The 13,914-nt window shown below is 33.0% G+C and overlaps 2 protein-coding genes across 2 annotated transcripts in view; both read left to right on the forward strand.

Annotated features, from left to right (window-relative positions):
* Window positions 1–1,265, forward strand: part of LOC105129587 (receptor-like serine/threonine-protein kinase At4g25390) — a 2,665-nt gene extending 1,400 nt beyond the window's left edge. Inside the window, exon 3 of the mRNA XM_011031709.1 lies at window positions 8–1,265. Within this exon, the coding sequence (XP_011030011.1) occupies window positions 8–816 (809 nt within the window). The 3' untranslated portion in view covers window positions 817–1,265. The remainder of the gene's footprint in view (window positions 1–7) is intronic.
* Window positions 1,266–7,535: 6,270 nt separating this feature from the next.
* LOC105129589 (transcription factor bHLH118-like) lies at window positions 7,536–8,943 on the forward strand. The gene is made up of 3 exons (XM_011031710.1): window positions 7,536–7,984; window positions 8,095–8,436; window positions 8,540–8,943. Exons 1-3 carry the CDS (start codon window positions 7,673–7,675, stop codon window positions 8,606–8,608), a joined length of 723 nt encoding a protein of 240 aa, XP_011030012.1. The 5' UTR covers window positions 7,536–7,672; the 3' UTR covers window positions 8,609–8,943.
* Window positions 8,944–13,914: the final 4,971 nt, after the last annotated feature.

Consider the following 13,914-nt stretch of genomic DNA (forward strand, 5'->3'; position numbering starts at 1 on the left):
CGGAAGAGATTGGATTGGTGGGTTTCGTTAGATGATGATAAGGATGAGAAGGTTTTGAAGAAGGAGAAGAGAAGGCCGGCAAGGGAATGGTGGAAGGAGGAGTATTGCGAAGAGTTGGAGAAAAAAAATAAGAAAAAGAAGAAGAAGAGAGAAATGGGGATGACTAGTGATGATAATAATGGTGGAGAAGATTGGTGGCCAAGAGATGAGGAATTGTATGCTGAGAGAAAGAAGAAGAGAAGTAAGAGTAGAGGCAGCAGAGGCGGCATAGGCAGTATTGAATGGTTTAGTGGTGAGCTATTTAGAGGTAACCGGAATAGCCATGATTCTTTGAGTGGAGAGATACTGGAGAGTGGTGGAATCAGTAGTACACCAAGTATGAGAGGAACCGTCTGTTATGCCGCCCCTGAGTATGGTGGTGGGGGGAATTTATCAGAGAAATCTGATGTGTATAGCTTTGGGGTGTTATTGTTGGTTCTTGTTGCTGGGAGGCGTCCACTTCAGGTTACTACCTTACCAGTGTCTGAGTTTCAGCGTGCTAACCTAATGCATTGGGCTCGTAATCTTGCCCGTTCTGGCAAGCTTCTTGATTTGGTTGATAAGTCTGTACAGTCTTTGGATCGGGAACAAGCTACATTATGCATCACTATTGCTCTTCTTTGTTTACAAAAGTCACCTGCTCATCGTCCTTCAATGAAAGAGGTTGTGGGGATGCTTACCGGAGAGTCACAGGTACCTCAATTACCATCTGAATTTTCTCCCTCACCTCCCACACGGTTCCCTTTCAAGTCCAAGTCACATCAGAAGGTTCGGTAAGCTTTAATGTCCGAAACTGGTCTTAAGGAGCAACAGTGTATTTCTTAGATAATTGTTTATGGATGATATAAATATTGTTGTAAAGCAACATGTCTTCATTAAATGAAATGAGTTGAATTTTGTTTCACCTGCTCCTGTTTATACTGGTATGGCCTACCAGTCCATTGCTAATATCATAATGTTCTATGGTCACTATAGATTTGCAACAACAAGATGGCGACCCCACTTCATGTTTGCTTCAACAATGAGTATTGGAAATGCCATAAGCACTTGATTAGGCTATTTGAACATGGCCTGTGTTTTCAGCAGTAAGGCTATCCTAGTAACTTTCGTCAGGTTTTTTTCAATTCATGCAAGCAACTTGCTTATTCTCTTCGGTGAATTTAGGCACCAGTAGTTGTCCCCTCTTGTCCGCCACTTTTAATAACATGGCCAAGCAATTATACCCAGAGGAATCTGTATAACTTGTAGTTTAAGCTATCGTTGCTGGAAACCTAGTCGTTGCTGGAAACCTGTATGTATTTATAATTAGAGGTACTAACAATACTAATATGCATTGTTTGGGGTTGGCAATGGTGTCAGTGTACTGGCTGTTCCAGATACGGAGCACCCTATGATTGAACTTGGGCACTTGCAAAGAAAAAAGGGAAAGGGAAAAGGAAACCTAATAGGCTAATACAAATGTATGCCAAACTTTTAAGATCTGAGATTTACCTTTTTACATAGGAGCTCTGCTTGTTGGTGTTTAATTTGATGGCTTATGGCTTCTTATGATGCTGACGAGAACATTCAATTATCATTTATTGTGGATTCTTTTATTTGTGCTGTCAATATGGATTTTTGTCTCCAAATTATTAAGGCAGGCTTGAATTTTCAGCCATGGAAGTTGATATGTTTGTTTTATTGGGTTATTGGTCAACAATTGCATTTCGATCTACCTTACTCCAAAAGATGCAGATTTTAACCACTAAGTGAATGTGAAAAATGTGAGAGCGTAGCAGATAGTTAATCCAGCAGATATCATGGGTGGAGAAACTTGTATGGTTTCTCCCTGTCTTCACATTGAGGGTATTTCTTACCTTTGTCCATCAACAATCAGAAATTGAATTTGTTGATATACTGTCGACTGTCCTTCTGAATGATGCTTTGCAGTTTTTAGAGATGGTTCTAGTTTTTTATTATTTTATTAGGAGTGGCAGGTAAGGCAGATGCTGCTTGGATCCGATCCCTGTGTGAAACATGAACTTGATCCTCTGCAAAGCTTCCGCAAAATTTGTGGCCATAAAATAGTCCATTGGAAATGCAATCAATGCTTCTCTTCTGGAATGGAGAATTGAGACAATGATGAGCCTTTCAAAACTGCACACACAAGCTTCCTATGTATACATAAATGGGAAGGACTCACAAGGGTTGCTACAATTCAACGAGGATGCCACGACGTTGTGGTACTTTCCGAAAAGAATCTTCAGGTTAAAGGATGCTGTTGTTGAGTTTCCTGACTGTTGCATCCATGGAGCAGGTAATTTGGGTATTCTTACTTCCTGCAATATTATATTTGCTAATTTTAATCACTTCACATGCACACACTATAGATCCCCATCATCGACTGGTGTTTGTAAGACAAATCGATGTTTAGTGAACTCATCTCTAAGACTTTGTCAACTGTACTAAATTTAATCTATTTGATGGATGAGTGTAATATTGAAATCCTGCATAAATCTGGAGAAAACAGTTTTAACCGTGCCGAAATGCTGCCTTAATTGCAGCGACAAGTCTACCTGGAACATGTACAGGATGAAGAACTACTTGGGACCATTCCTTTTTCGTTGATTGAATGTTGGTTTTTTTAACATTAGAATTTCTTTACTTTCTTTTTCTGCACACCATTGCTTTTCTAGTTGATGCTGTGGTTTTCAACTCTGTTTGGCTCATCCTCATTTCCTTGTTTTTGGCTACAATCATCAAGGTTAGCAGTATACATTTGTTTACTCTTTTCTATGCTTATTCCGGACAACCGAAACTCACGCAATCGTTGCCATGGAAAGAAGCAAAGTTGATCCTTGGATTACTCAGTTCACAGGTTGACAAGTTCTGACAAGGACAGGCAGTTTGTAATGTAATATTATCTTTGTTAACCTCATTCATTAGCATTTGTCTTGAGCATGGTTCAGGTAGCAAGATTTTATACTTTCAGTTCCAATCTAGTTGTGTTAGCGGGCTGCACTTGTCCTATGTGGCCATGTCAATAGCGTAAGAACATGAGGTCTGCCAATTGAGATGGGCTTACTGGAATCAACCTGTGGCCAAAGAGCAACTAGGCCGAACAAAATGACCTAGAGCGCCCATTAGATAGCTTAAGCCTGTTTTGACAAGCATCCTTGTGCTTCCGATGATAATTTAACCCGAACCCGATCGACTTGATTTTTGCACTAGCTCATGAAAGAGCTGTTTTGTATCTGACCCAGCATACTGCGGGGGCTGGGTTTTTCATGTTTCCGACCCGGAGATGGAGACGGGAAATAATTCACATTCCTCATATGTTTACCTTTTAATTAAATTAGTAAAAAATAGTATTTTTTTTAACTTATTAGTTGATTTAATTTTATTATACAAATAGTTTCTATCATACGAAAAAACATTAAAAACTATTATATATATATATATATATGTATTCAAATGGTTTTGTTTCCACGCATGCAGGTCTTCTAGATTCCTTCGAAACGTGGCCTGCATCTCAACCGTACTTTTTACACGATGCAACAGAGAGAAGAGGAGGGGCTAGAATCTGGCCAGTGCTACGTAGCGATAACGCATTTGTTTTTATTTAGTTATAGTTTCTAGCATATAGATGTCTCTTGATTATGAATGAAAATTGAGGTAAAAAAAAATAAAAAAATTGAGGTATGGAGTCCATCTCCGTTTAACATATATATATACATATCAAATAAGGTTAGTCATAATAATCTCATAAAAAAACCTACACAAGTTATTTTAAATGTATATCTAGAAATATAAATATTATAAATTAATTATATATAAAAATTTGGATTAAGAATATAAATATAAATATTACAACCAAATTAATATTTCTAGGTGCTTTTTGATAGTTTTGATTGATATGCTAATATGACAAAAATATCATTTTAAAATATTTTTAATTTGAAAAATATTTTTAAAAAACATATTGCATTAATTATATTATCAAACAGAACAAACATGTATATAATACTTATATTTTATCAATATATTTTTTTATTTTTTTAATCATCATTATCGTTTTTTCTTAGATTTTACTGATGCTATTAAACATAATTTAATGGCTTTATATAAGATAATTTTATTCAGCCGAGTTCAATAACAACTGATAAATAAAAAAAAAAATTATAATTTTTTTTCACAATTAATTAGTAGATCCGATCGAACCTAATATAATAATAATGGGGAATGCGTGAATAACGCTTAAATTATGATTAGCTGATTGTTTCATTTTCTTCTATTAACAAAGCATGTGCTAAAGGACCAGAAATCAAATGTATTGAGTTCGTAACCTATTCAAGTATATGAATAGGTTATGAACTCCATGGGAACTCGTGGAGGCAGCTTTATCCAGACCCAAAATTATTGTAGTTGGGTCTAGTCGAGGCTGAGTACAAGTCATCGTGGAGATGGGCATTGTAATTTGACCCACCAACACCATACACTGTCCTTAATCTAGGGCACAATATGACCTAATCAAAACTAAATTAATCAAAGATAATGTGAACCCTATTGATGAATAACGGGCTCTTCCATTTTTTTTATTGACTAATCACCTTTGCTTTATTGTTTTGTTACTTGGGTTTTGTTTTTATCTGCATCTTCTAATGTGATTTAGTTTTGTGAAGAAACTAAACCCATGTGATTTGATGAACAATCAACTTTATTCATTTGTTTTATTGGTACTAGTAAACTTTATTCAAGTTTCCGATGAGTAAATGATAATTTATCGTGCTAGTAATTATTTTAAGCGAATCTTAATTTAATCCCTAACTTGTACATACATATTAAATCCCCATCTATAGATCTTATCAGCTGTGTTTCCTGTGTTTCTCGAAATGAGCCTTGCACAGGTTTGTGTTAATATATTTCTCATATAACATGCGCATATTATGCAATAAAACAACATCATTTTGAAGAAGATTAAACAAAAAAGCTAATTAACATAAGCAGAAGGACTTGATTGAGAATTGTCTAAAACATTTGGGACCACATTGTTGAAGTTTAATTATAAGCTCAGCGCTCATTTGAGAGTGAGAACGTATTTGGGGACTGAATCAAGGTTTGCCCATTAATTTAATATGATAAAAAGAGGATTGATTATCTACTAGAAATAGCAAGTTTTCTTTTTTATTAAAGCATGTATTGGCGGCAGCAGCAGCAGCTCATGAACTAATGAAGAAAGGAGCATATTGCAGGATTATTTAAGAGAAAGGTTAGGGATCTCAATGGTCCCAAAAAGCTGCATAATCCTGGGACTTTACACACAACATTTCCATAATAATTCACATTAACAATGGTCACTACAGGGGATATAATAACGTATTCTAATTTTTTTCTCTCCATATAATAATATTGTATTAAAACGCACATGTAATAACTCCTCAATTGGCTCTAAGGCAGGGGAAAAAAGAAAAGAAAAGAGAAGCTCCTTCTCCAACGCACAACTGCTAGCGATAGGATCGAAGAAGGGTTATTCTATATGTCCTGGAGATCTTCCCCCTTGATACTGTTACATATGTTTCTGCCACTTTTCTTTGGCCTTTTCCCGACCTATGGACTGGTGCATGAACTGCAGAGAGGCTTCCGATCTTAGTGCTCAAATTATTTAGTGCTAATACCTTGAGGAACATTATTGCCTTGTGCACTTTGCTTAAGTGCCAAGCATTTTAAAAATGTGGCTAATGGAATGCTGTGGTTTATCAGAGGAAGGACATAATTTATTGTGATGGAGTGAGCTTCAAATTTTGCTTTTGCAAGTTCAAGTTTAAACTAGCGGGTTGCTAACTCCTAGGTTGGTTGCTTCCCAATATGTTATTTTATTAATGGATGATTTATTTTAAGGAAATTTATTTTCTCATGAACGCCTTTGCTCGATTTAAATAATTTATTTTAAGTTGACTTTATTAGCAAAATGGAATATATATGTTTGGAGAACATTTCATTTTACCATAAGATCAAAAATTAAGAAGATGTGAGTTAGTCAAACCCAATATATACGTGCCATTCTTACCAATAACAAATTAATAGTATTGAAAATTAATTTACATAACAGTAAGACTCGGAATTTAAATATTTTTTTAAAGAAAATAAACTCTTGAAATGATATTATTTAAAAAAAAAACTTAGGTTATTTTACCCATCTTTCAACTCGACAAGTCATTAATTTAACTCACCAAATTAAACCATATTATATATATATGTATTTTATATTATAATTTAATAAATCACACTAAAAACCTTTTATCTTATCAAATACATCCAAATAACCCAATTTGGATGTATTATAAGAAAATTTAAAGTAATCATTTGTAATTATTTTTTTATCACATAATTTGTCTTTTATTCATTTTTTTGCTTTTTCTTTTTTAACTTTATTCATACGAAATGCTACGGCTGGATCCACCAATGCTACTTTCGTTTTCTCTAAGGTATATGCATTAGTGGGATGACCAGAGCAAGCAATGCTTCGTCTTTCGAAAGATATACAAGTTCTGAAAAGCAAATTTAAGTACTTTGGCTTCTTTTTTTTTTTTTTTTTTCCTCTCCATCTAGGTGGTATGTCAGGGACCACTTTATTTGGGTCAACTTGAACATTTATGCATGGATATTAAGTTGCATGAAAACTTCTTTCAAGAAATTAAAAGTTGTTGAATCTTTATCTAACAATATAAGTGGTAGAATGATTTTTCCTTTATTTAGATGATAAAAGTTTGAGAAAAACTATTAATAACCCTAATTTCATTACTTCTTAATTTAAGTACTATATACTTCCATTTCACCAAGAATGGGCATCTGTCTTAATTAGTGTTTATGTATACTATTATTTTAGCGTTAAGGCAAAAGATAGTTGTCTAATCACATTGTTTATTGATGTAGACAAGCGTGTTTAGTTTCCTACCCAAAACTCAGAGACAACAAAATTATTGCCCTAATCAGACGGATATATACTGGCCAAGTCTCAAAATCAATAAAACCATGCCAAAATGGACATTAATGTACATGGAGATGGCCATTTATAAAAATCTTATCGATTCAGCACATGATTTTAGCTAATAAACTAAATTCAATTAATAATTTCTTAAGAATAAAATATTGGAGATCGATACTGAATATTCTAGTTATTTATTTTTAGTGTTATTAAATCCAATCTGATTTAACAAGTTGATTTGAAACATGAACATCTCATCTTCTAACTTGTGTTGGATGTAAAAAAAGTTAATTTTTAGCTAATTAATTTGGGATTTAATCAAAACTCGTTACATTCTTTTAACTAGGATGAATCCAAGTTAAATACATAACCACGACTCTAGCCTTATATTCGAGCCATTTAATAATCATGATTAATTTAGTTCACAAGTGTGAATGCAAAGGAGTGGACATAGCTACAGTTCCACAAGCAAGGAAAGCTTACACACTGAGAGAGTGCGGTCGCCAACCATATCTCTTCTTGTTGAAAAAATTAATTTTTTTTTCCAGGGAATCTTTAGCTTACCAGGGCCATAGAAGATCACATACCCTAACAAGCGTATCTTCTTCTTTAACTTCCATTCTCACCTTACATAAAGAAAGCTTCAAGCCTTAATAGAATTTTTGCTCAATGTTCCCTTTACACCAAGGTGATGAGCTGTGCTTCAATATTTCCTCCGATCCCCACCAACAACACGACATCCCACAAGATCTGATTCTTGCTCGATATGCTGCACTCCAAGGAAGTGATACAACCAACAAAATGGAAAATGGTCGGCGGCGATTTTTAATTTCCATTGACAGTAATCATGATGTTGCTAGAGATCATAGTAAAAATAATAATAAGAAGATGATGCATAGAAATATTGAAAGACAAAGAAGGCAAGAAATGACAACCCTTTATGCAACCCTTCGAGCTCTACTCCCTCTTGAGTTTATCAAGGTGAGACAAGTTTCTTCTATTCTTTTCTTTGATAGGCCTTACCTATCGGGTTTTTTTTTTTTAAATGTTCTTGGAGTTCTATAATTACTAGGGTTTGTTGGGGATTTCAGGGAAAGCGTTCAATATCGGATCACATGAACGAATCTGTGAATTATATAAAGTATCTCCAAAACAAGATCAAAGAACTTAGTGCCAAGAGAGATGGGTTAAAGAAATTGTCCAATTTAAGCTTTGATTCCCCAAGTGGAAGTTCTAACAAATACTCTCCAATTAGTCCAGTAACCCTCCAGCCATATCCAGGTGGTATTGAGGTTGTGTTTGATAGTGATTTTAGGGGGCAAGATTTCCCCCTATCAAGAGTGTTGCAAGTGTTGCTTGAAGAAGGAATCTCGGTTGTTAACTGTGTTTCCACCAAAGTAAATGAAAGAATATTTCACACCGTCCAAACTGAGGTAAAATCAATTGTTGTCAATTACCAGGTTTAGGGTTTCATGTTTATGCTCTAAATCCAGGAACAACTTGGCTTCAATATTTATAATGTTTTCTTTTCCACAGGTCAATGATCCTGCATGCTTAAATCTATCCGAGCTGCGACAGAAATTAACCCTACGAGTTGTTTCTTGAACAAGTGATGTGTCCAAGTAAAAATGTTTTATGCTTCTTGGATCATCGACATCTTGCACTGTAACAATCTGACTTCCGATTGAAACACTTCTCACAACTTGGTTTCGTTTTTGAGAAACTTAATTTGATGAAAATGCTTGCGAGCATTTTTGAGAATTATTAGAGGTATTTTGTAAATAATTGCTCTTGAAGACTTTTTGGGTGGCATTTTATGATCTGTGCATGCTTGTATATGCACAGGAGCTAAATTCACTACTGGGTTGCGATGCTGTACTTGCTTTTTCCTACATGCAGGAGTACACAATAAATTCTGTTGAAAACACCAAGTATTTTACTCCTAAACTTTTTTTTTTATTGATGTTCAACACTCATTATTCTAAACACTCATAATTCTGAATACTTTTATATTTGTGGAGAGATTATACGATAAAGATAAGCTCCAACTATTATATTCTAATAATGATTAAAAATACTAGTTCAATAAGGATTGTAAATACAAATTCTTTTAGACTAGGAAAAATACTAGTTCAATAAGGATTATAAATACAAATTCTTTTAGACTAGGAACCCTTTTTAGAATCATACATCTAAACATGGATGTTTTGCTATTTTCTTAAGCTGAGGTTTTATATGGCAAGAAAATTGAAGGATTGATTCCACTTGTATGGGCTGATCATTGCATTTATATGAATTGTATTCTTCTTCTTCTTCTTATTATTATTATATTGACTGTGTGAAAATCTAGTAATTCGTAGGACTAGATTATCTGTGAAAGGAAATTAGGAAAAAACTGAGAAGATTTTTTTCTTTTTAGAAGTAACCATCAAGTTGTAAGTAAATTTCTAGAGCAGCTTCTACAATATGGGAATTGCTTATTGTGTTGCTTAACCAGAACAAATTTATTTTTGGGTCATAGACTTGATTTGCTTTCATGGAATCATTACATGTGGATTCCTTTTGCTTAGTTAAATTTTACGATAGCATCTGTGTCTTCTTTCCTATATATTTTGCTTTGTGTTCTACTATAGATATGACCATGTACTCGTTCTTGCAGTAGCGATTCAGAGTCTTGCAAGTTCTATTGAATTCTAAATTAACTGTATTCAAGCAAATTGGCTAGAGGCTGGAATAGTCTCAAAATTCTTGGTTTCAGGAATCCATACTTCATTGAACAGGACATACTTTGTTGTTGTTTAGATAACACATATATATAGCATCCAAGGCTACTTAGTGCCTTGAAATAAGTTGTAATAATTGTTGCTGCGTTAGTTGTAAAGATGCATAATGGCAAATTAATTTGGGGTGCCACCAACCGCAGCCTGAGGTATGGACCAAGGTTTATATGTTGCATGGCGTCTTCCAGCTATGTCTCTGAGTTCTAAAATGCTCGCTCAAAAGATCTAAATCTGCTAGGATTTGATGCCAGCTCAAAAAGATCTACGTACCTGTTAAAATCTACATAATGTATTCTTAGAAGACCCCATTGCTGAGCTGAGGTTCTATGGTTAGTACCAAACATACAGTCTCTATGCACGGACCTGCTCCACCTATGAACATTTGAGATGGTGATGATGATGTGTAACCACGTGCTGCATGTAAGCACCCTTTTGCATTATTGACATAACCAATAGGAGTCTTATGCTCTCCCAAGTAAATGGCTCGATCTGTAAATATCATCATTTGGTAACTCCTTTATGTTCTGAATTAACTGCAGAATATCTCGTGGACATAAGCATGCTTGCACTTTCTTTATCATGTACGGTTCACTCTCATTGCATTCCTGTATCTTTGCCTTCGAAGGTTCATATTTCATTGACTATAATGAATTAAGTTCCCACTTGCGTCCCCCGTTCACGCTCTAGTTTATTAGTCCTCTTTCTCAGACCACTTTTAATCTATCTTCTTGTGGGTCTTGGTATCACAGTTCATTTATTTTTATTTTTTAGTCCTTTTCTCTTGAACTAATTTCTGGTTTTATTATTTTTATATTCTTTATTCTGAAATAATAACTAAATGTTTAATGACGGATAAAAATGAGTTGCTATTGTAAAAGTCAAGTGACGTTGGGGTTTGGAGGGACAAAATTATCCAGGTCCTTTCAGCAATTCTGCCTTTTATCTTGGAAAAAAAGGGGGCTCCCATTCCACTCGGGTGAGTCTAGAATACGGTAAAATGATACTACTGGGCTAGTTCCACTGTTGAATTTATCCAAGCCCAATAGTGTAATTGACGTCGACATCACAGTAACTTCCTCTACTCGACACCGGTGTCTACTGATACAATATATATTCTCATAAATCGAGTCATTAGTGACTTTACTTTCTCAGTTGTAGCAAAATCCACAAAGGACTGATTGTTCAAGATCATCAATCCAATTTATGATAACTTGAAGCTAACAAAAGCATACAAAACTAGCAGCATAGAGAGGAATGATGTAAGGATTGATCATGTAAATGAAGATTGCTCATGTTAAATTACTAAAACTATGAAGTCCGTTGTCTCTCAGCTATGAGAATGGATTTTCTTCTCTCTTCGGAAATTGCTACAGAATTTTGAATAAGTATTTCTTAGATATATGCTTCACTTAATGGAGATATAGATGTTCGTATATACATTTTCTAATTACATGGTGCTTCCATTACAAGAAGGATTCTGTTAATTTAGTGAGGAGCTGACATATTAAAGTTCATATGGATAAGGTCCATTTACATTTCTACTATTTGTTTTGTTCAGATCTGGGGTTGCTGTTGCTGCTGGATTAAGGCAACCAATCATATACCTTGTCATACCCACATCTACCATATCTTAGGTTAGTTAGTCTAAGGAATATTATAAGAAAAATATAAGTGGAACATAATAATAATAATAATAATTTGTGTAATTGATTATCATATATATGGCAATATGGTAGTCAATTTCGTGACATTTTTTAGTTATCTTTGCTAGCAATCGAAGGGGTGATTGAATGCAATGCACATTGTTTGTTGTTAGTATACAGATAATAACTTATTAATTCCTTACATTTTATTAGGACAATTTTTTTTAATTAATGTTTCCATTGTGTTGTATATTCAAAAATACTTTTTATGTACTTGCAAGCAGCTTTTCCTAACGTGGAACAACCCAGCCTCTTTCGGCCAAGTCTTGATATCTGATTATTATTATTATTATTATTATTAAGATATCTTGTTGAGATTCAAATGTTGATTAATTTATGTTAGTCTTAGAATTAGATATCATGTGAAGCTTTTATGATATAAAGATAAATTTTATTTGAGAATTACAAGTGTATAAATAATAATTGTTAAAAAACCATCTCAATATAAAAGTTTAAATTTTTTTAAGATATGATTCATATTATTTTTTAACATATCCTCTTAAGTGAAAGCCATTTGCACTTGAAACTTACACATGTCTATGTTATCTTATGCTTAATTTTTAACAAATAAAAAAATAATGAGATTCAAACTCATGACCACTTAGTCATCAAGACTCTTATACTATTTCAAAAAATTATTTTAATCTCAAAACTTAAGTTATTATATGAAATCTTAAGATATAACTTATATTATTCTCTAACAATAACAAATGCATCTATATTGAAACTACCATTAGTTAGATGGTTCTTTAAGGTTTATTTCCCTACTTTCAAAGACTAGAGGATTCATGATAATTTTATTTTTGAGTTAATACTTTGATGTTAAGATTATAAAAATTAACTAAAATCAATTAGGGTTGGTTAATTGTACATATGAATAGACAGGGAATGAGGTTACTATATTATTTTACTCATTTAATGATATATTTATGAATTAACTAGTTTAATATAACAAAATATAATACTTTCTACTAAATCTTGTCGTGGTGTGCATGGCGTCGAAAGTTCAGCTTTTCTTCTAGATCAAGGAGGTTTTGGATGTGTTGAGATTAATAATGATATTATAGTTTGAAGGATTAAGGAGTCACCATTTAATATTATAATTACTAGAAAATCTATCAATCTACAAAAATTTAGGTAAGGGGACTAGTTATATATGAGAAAGAAGCACCACCCTCAATACACTCCACCTATGGTAAGCTACATTATTGATTGATTGTTTTTTCTAAGTTATGTTTCTATTTATTAGTCTGTCTAAGATTTAAAAAAGATCCTTCTCATTAAAGAGGTTTCTATCCATGTGGGCTCAAGACTGATCACTCTTATTAAGGAGGACTCTGCTTTATCATATTAAAACTTAACCATTCTAAAACCTAAATTTTAATGGTGTATTTATTTTTATTTTATATGTTTAATACTTGGAGATATACTTAAAGGTGTATTTGACAAATACCTTTCTTAGGCCTATTTTAGTAGTTTTATTATAAGAAAAAGTGAATTTTTGCTAAATAAAGCCTAAAAAAATAAAAAGAATATATGTGTGTGTGTGTGTGTGTGTGTGTGTATGTGTGTGTGTGTGTGTGTGTGTGTTGTGTGTGGCCAAAAATCCTAAAGTTATCTAAGCATTTTGTTTTAAGAATCTAAAATACTTTGACATGGAAAAAACAATTTTGCTTGGATTTTACAAGTTTATAAAATTCCAAAGGATTTTGGCCTATATTTTAAAAATAAAAAAATATTATTTTATTTCATTTAATATATATGTGGGATTATAACTTATACACAAGATGTATTTCTAATTCTAAATAAAAAGATAGTTTATTTTATTTTTATGTTGGTGTCGCACATGTATGACTTCGCAACGATCATCCTTCTAGGTATAGAATAGTCGGGAATGGTGTAAGAGGAAAGGACAAGAATTCTTGTCCTTTCTTAGTTAAAAAGGAAATGGGAGTTGCCATGCCACCTAACATTTTGGTTATTAAGAATCCTTTCTAGTCTTAGAGTTCGGATAAAGAAACTGATTGCTTAAAACAAATGTATTAATGCCCCAAATACATCTTACTTAAGGTAAACTGTATTATTTATTTATTTGATATAAACTATGAAAATATTGTATTTTCTAACTATTGGTTTGTTTATGGTTGAAGAAAAGTTCTCGGTAAAGAGATCCTTATTTTATCAGGTTAAAAACTTAACCATTCTAATTCAATATAAAAATAAAATGAACTATCTTTTTATTTAATATTGAGAATACATCTTATGTATAAGTTCGTAATTCCATATATTGAAAAGAAACAAAATAATTTTTTAAGTATTTTTGAAATATAGGACAAGTTTGTATGGCTTTCATAATCTGGTTATTAAATCCCAATATATATATATATATATATATATATATATATATATATGCAAATACATATTTTTT

Source organism: Populus euphratica, unplaced genomic scaffold (genome assembly GCF_000495115.2).
Source record: "Populus euphratica unplaced genomic scaffold, PopEup_1.0 scaffold16.1, whole genome shotgun sequence".
In the NCBI taxonomy this organism is placed as follows: domain Eukaryota; kingdom Viridiplantae; phylum Streptophyta; class Magnoliopsida; order Malpighiales; family Salicaceae; genus Populus; species Populus euphratica.

Coding starts and splice junctions, on each gene's coding strand:
- LOC105129589 (XM_011031710.1), top strand. CDS start 7,673: ATGTTCCCTTTACACCAAGGTGATGAGCTGTGCTTCAATATTTCCTCC. Junction 7,985..8,094: donor TCCCTCTTGAGTTTATCAAG/GTGAGACAAGTT, acceptor TGGGGATTTCAG/GGAAAGCGTTCAATATCGGA. Junction 8,437..8,539: donor TTCACACCGTCCAAACTGAG/GTAAAATCAATT, acceptor TCTTTTCCACAG/GTCAATGATCCTGCATGCTT.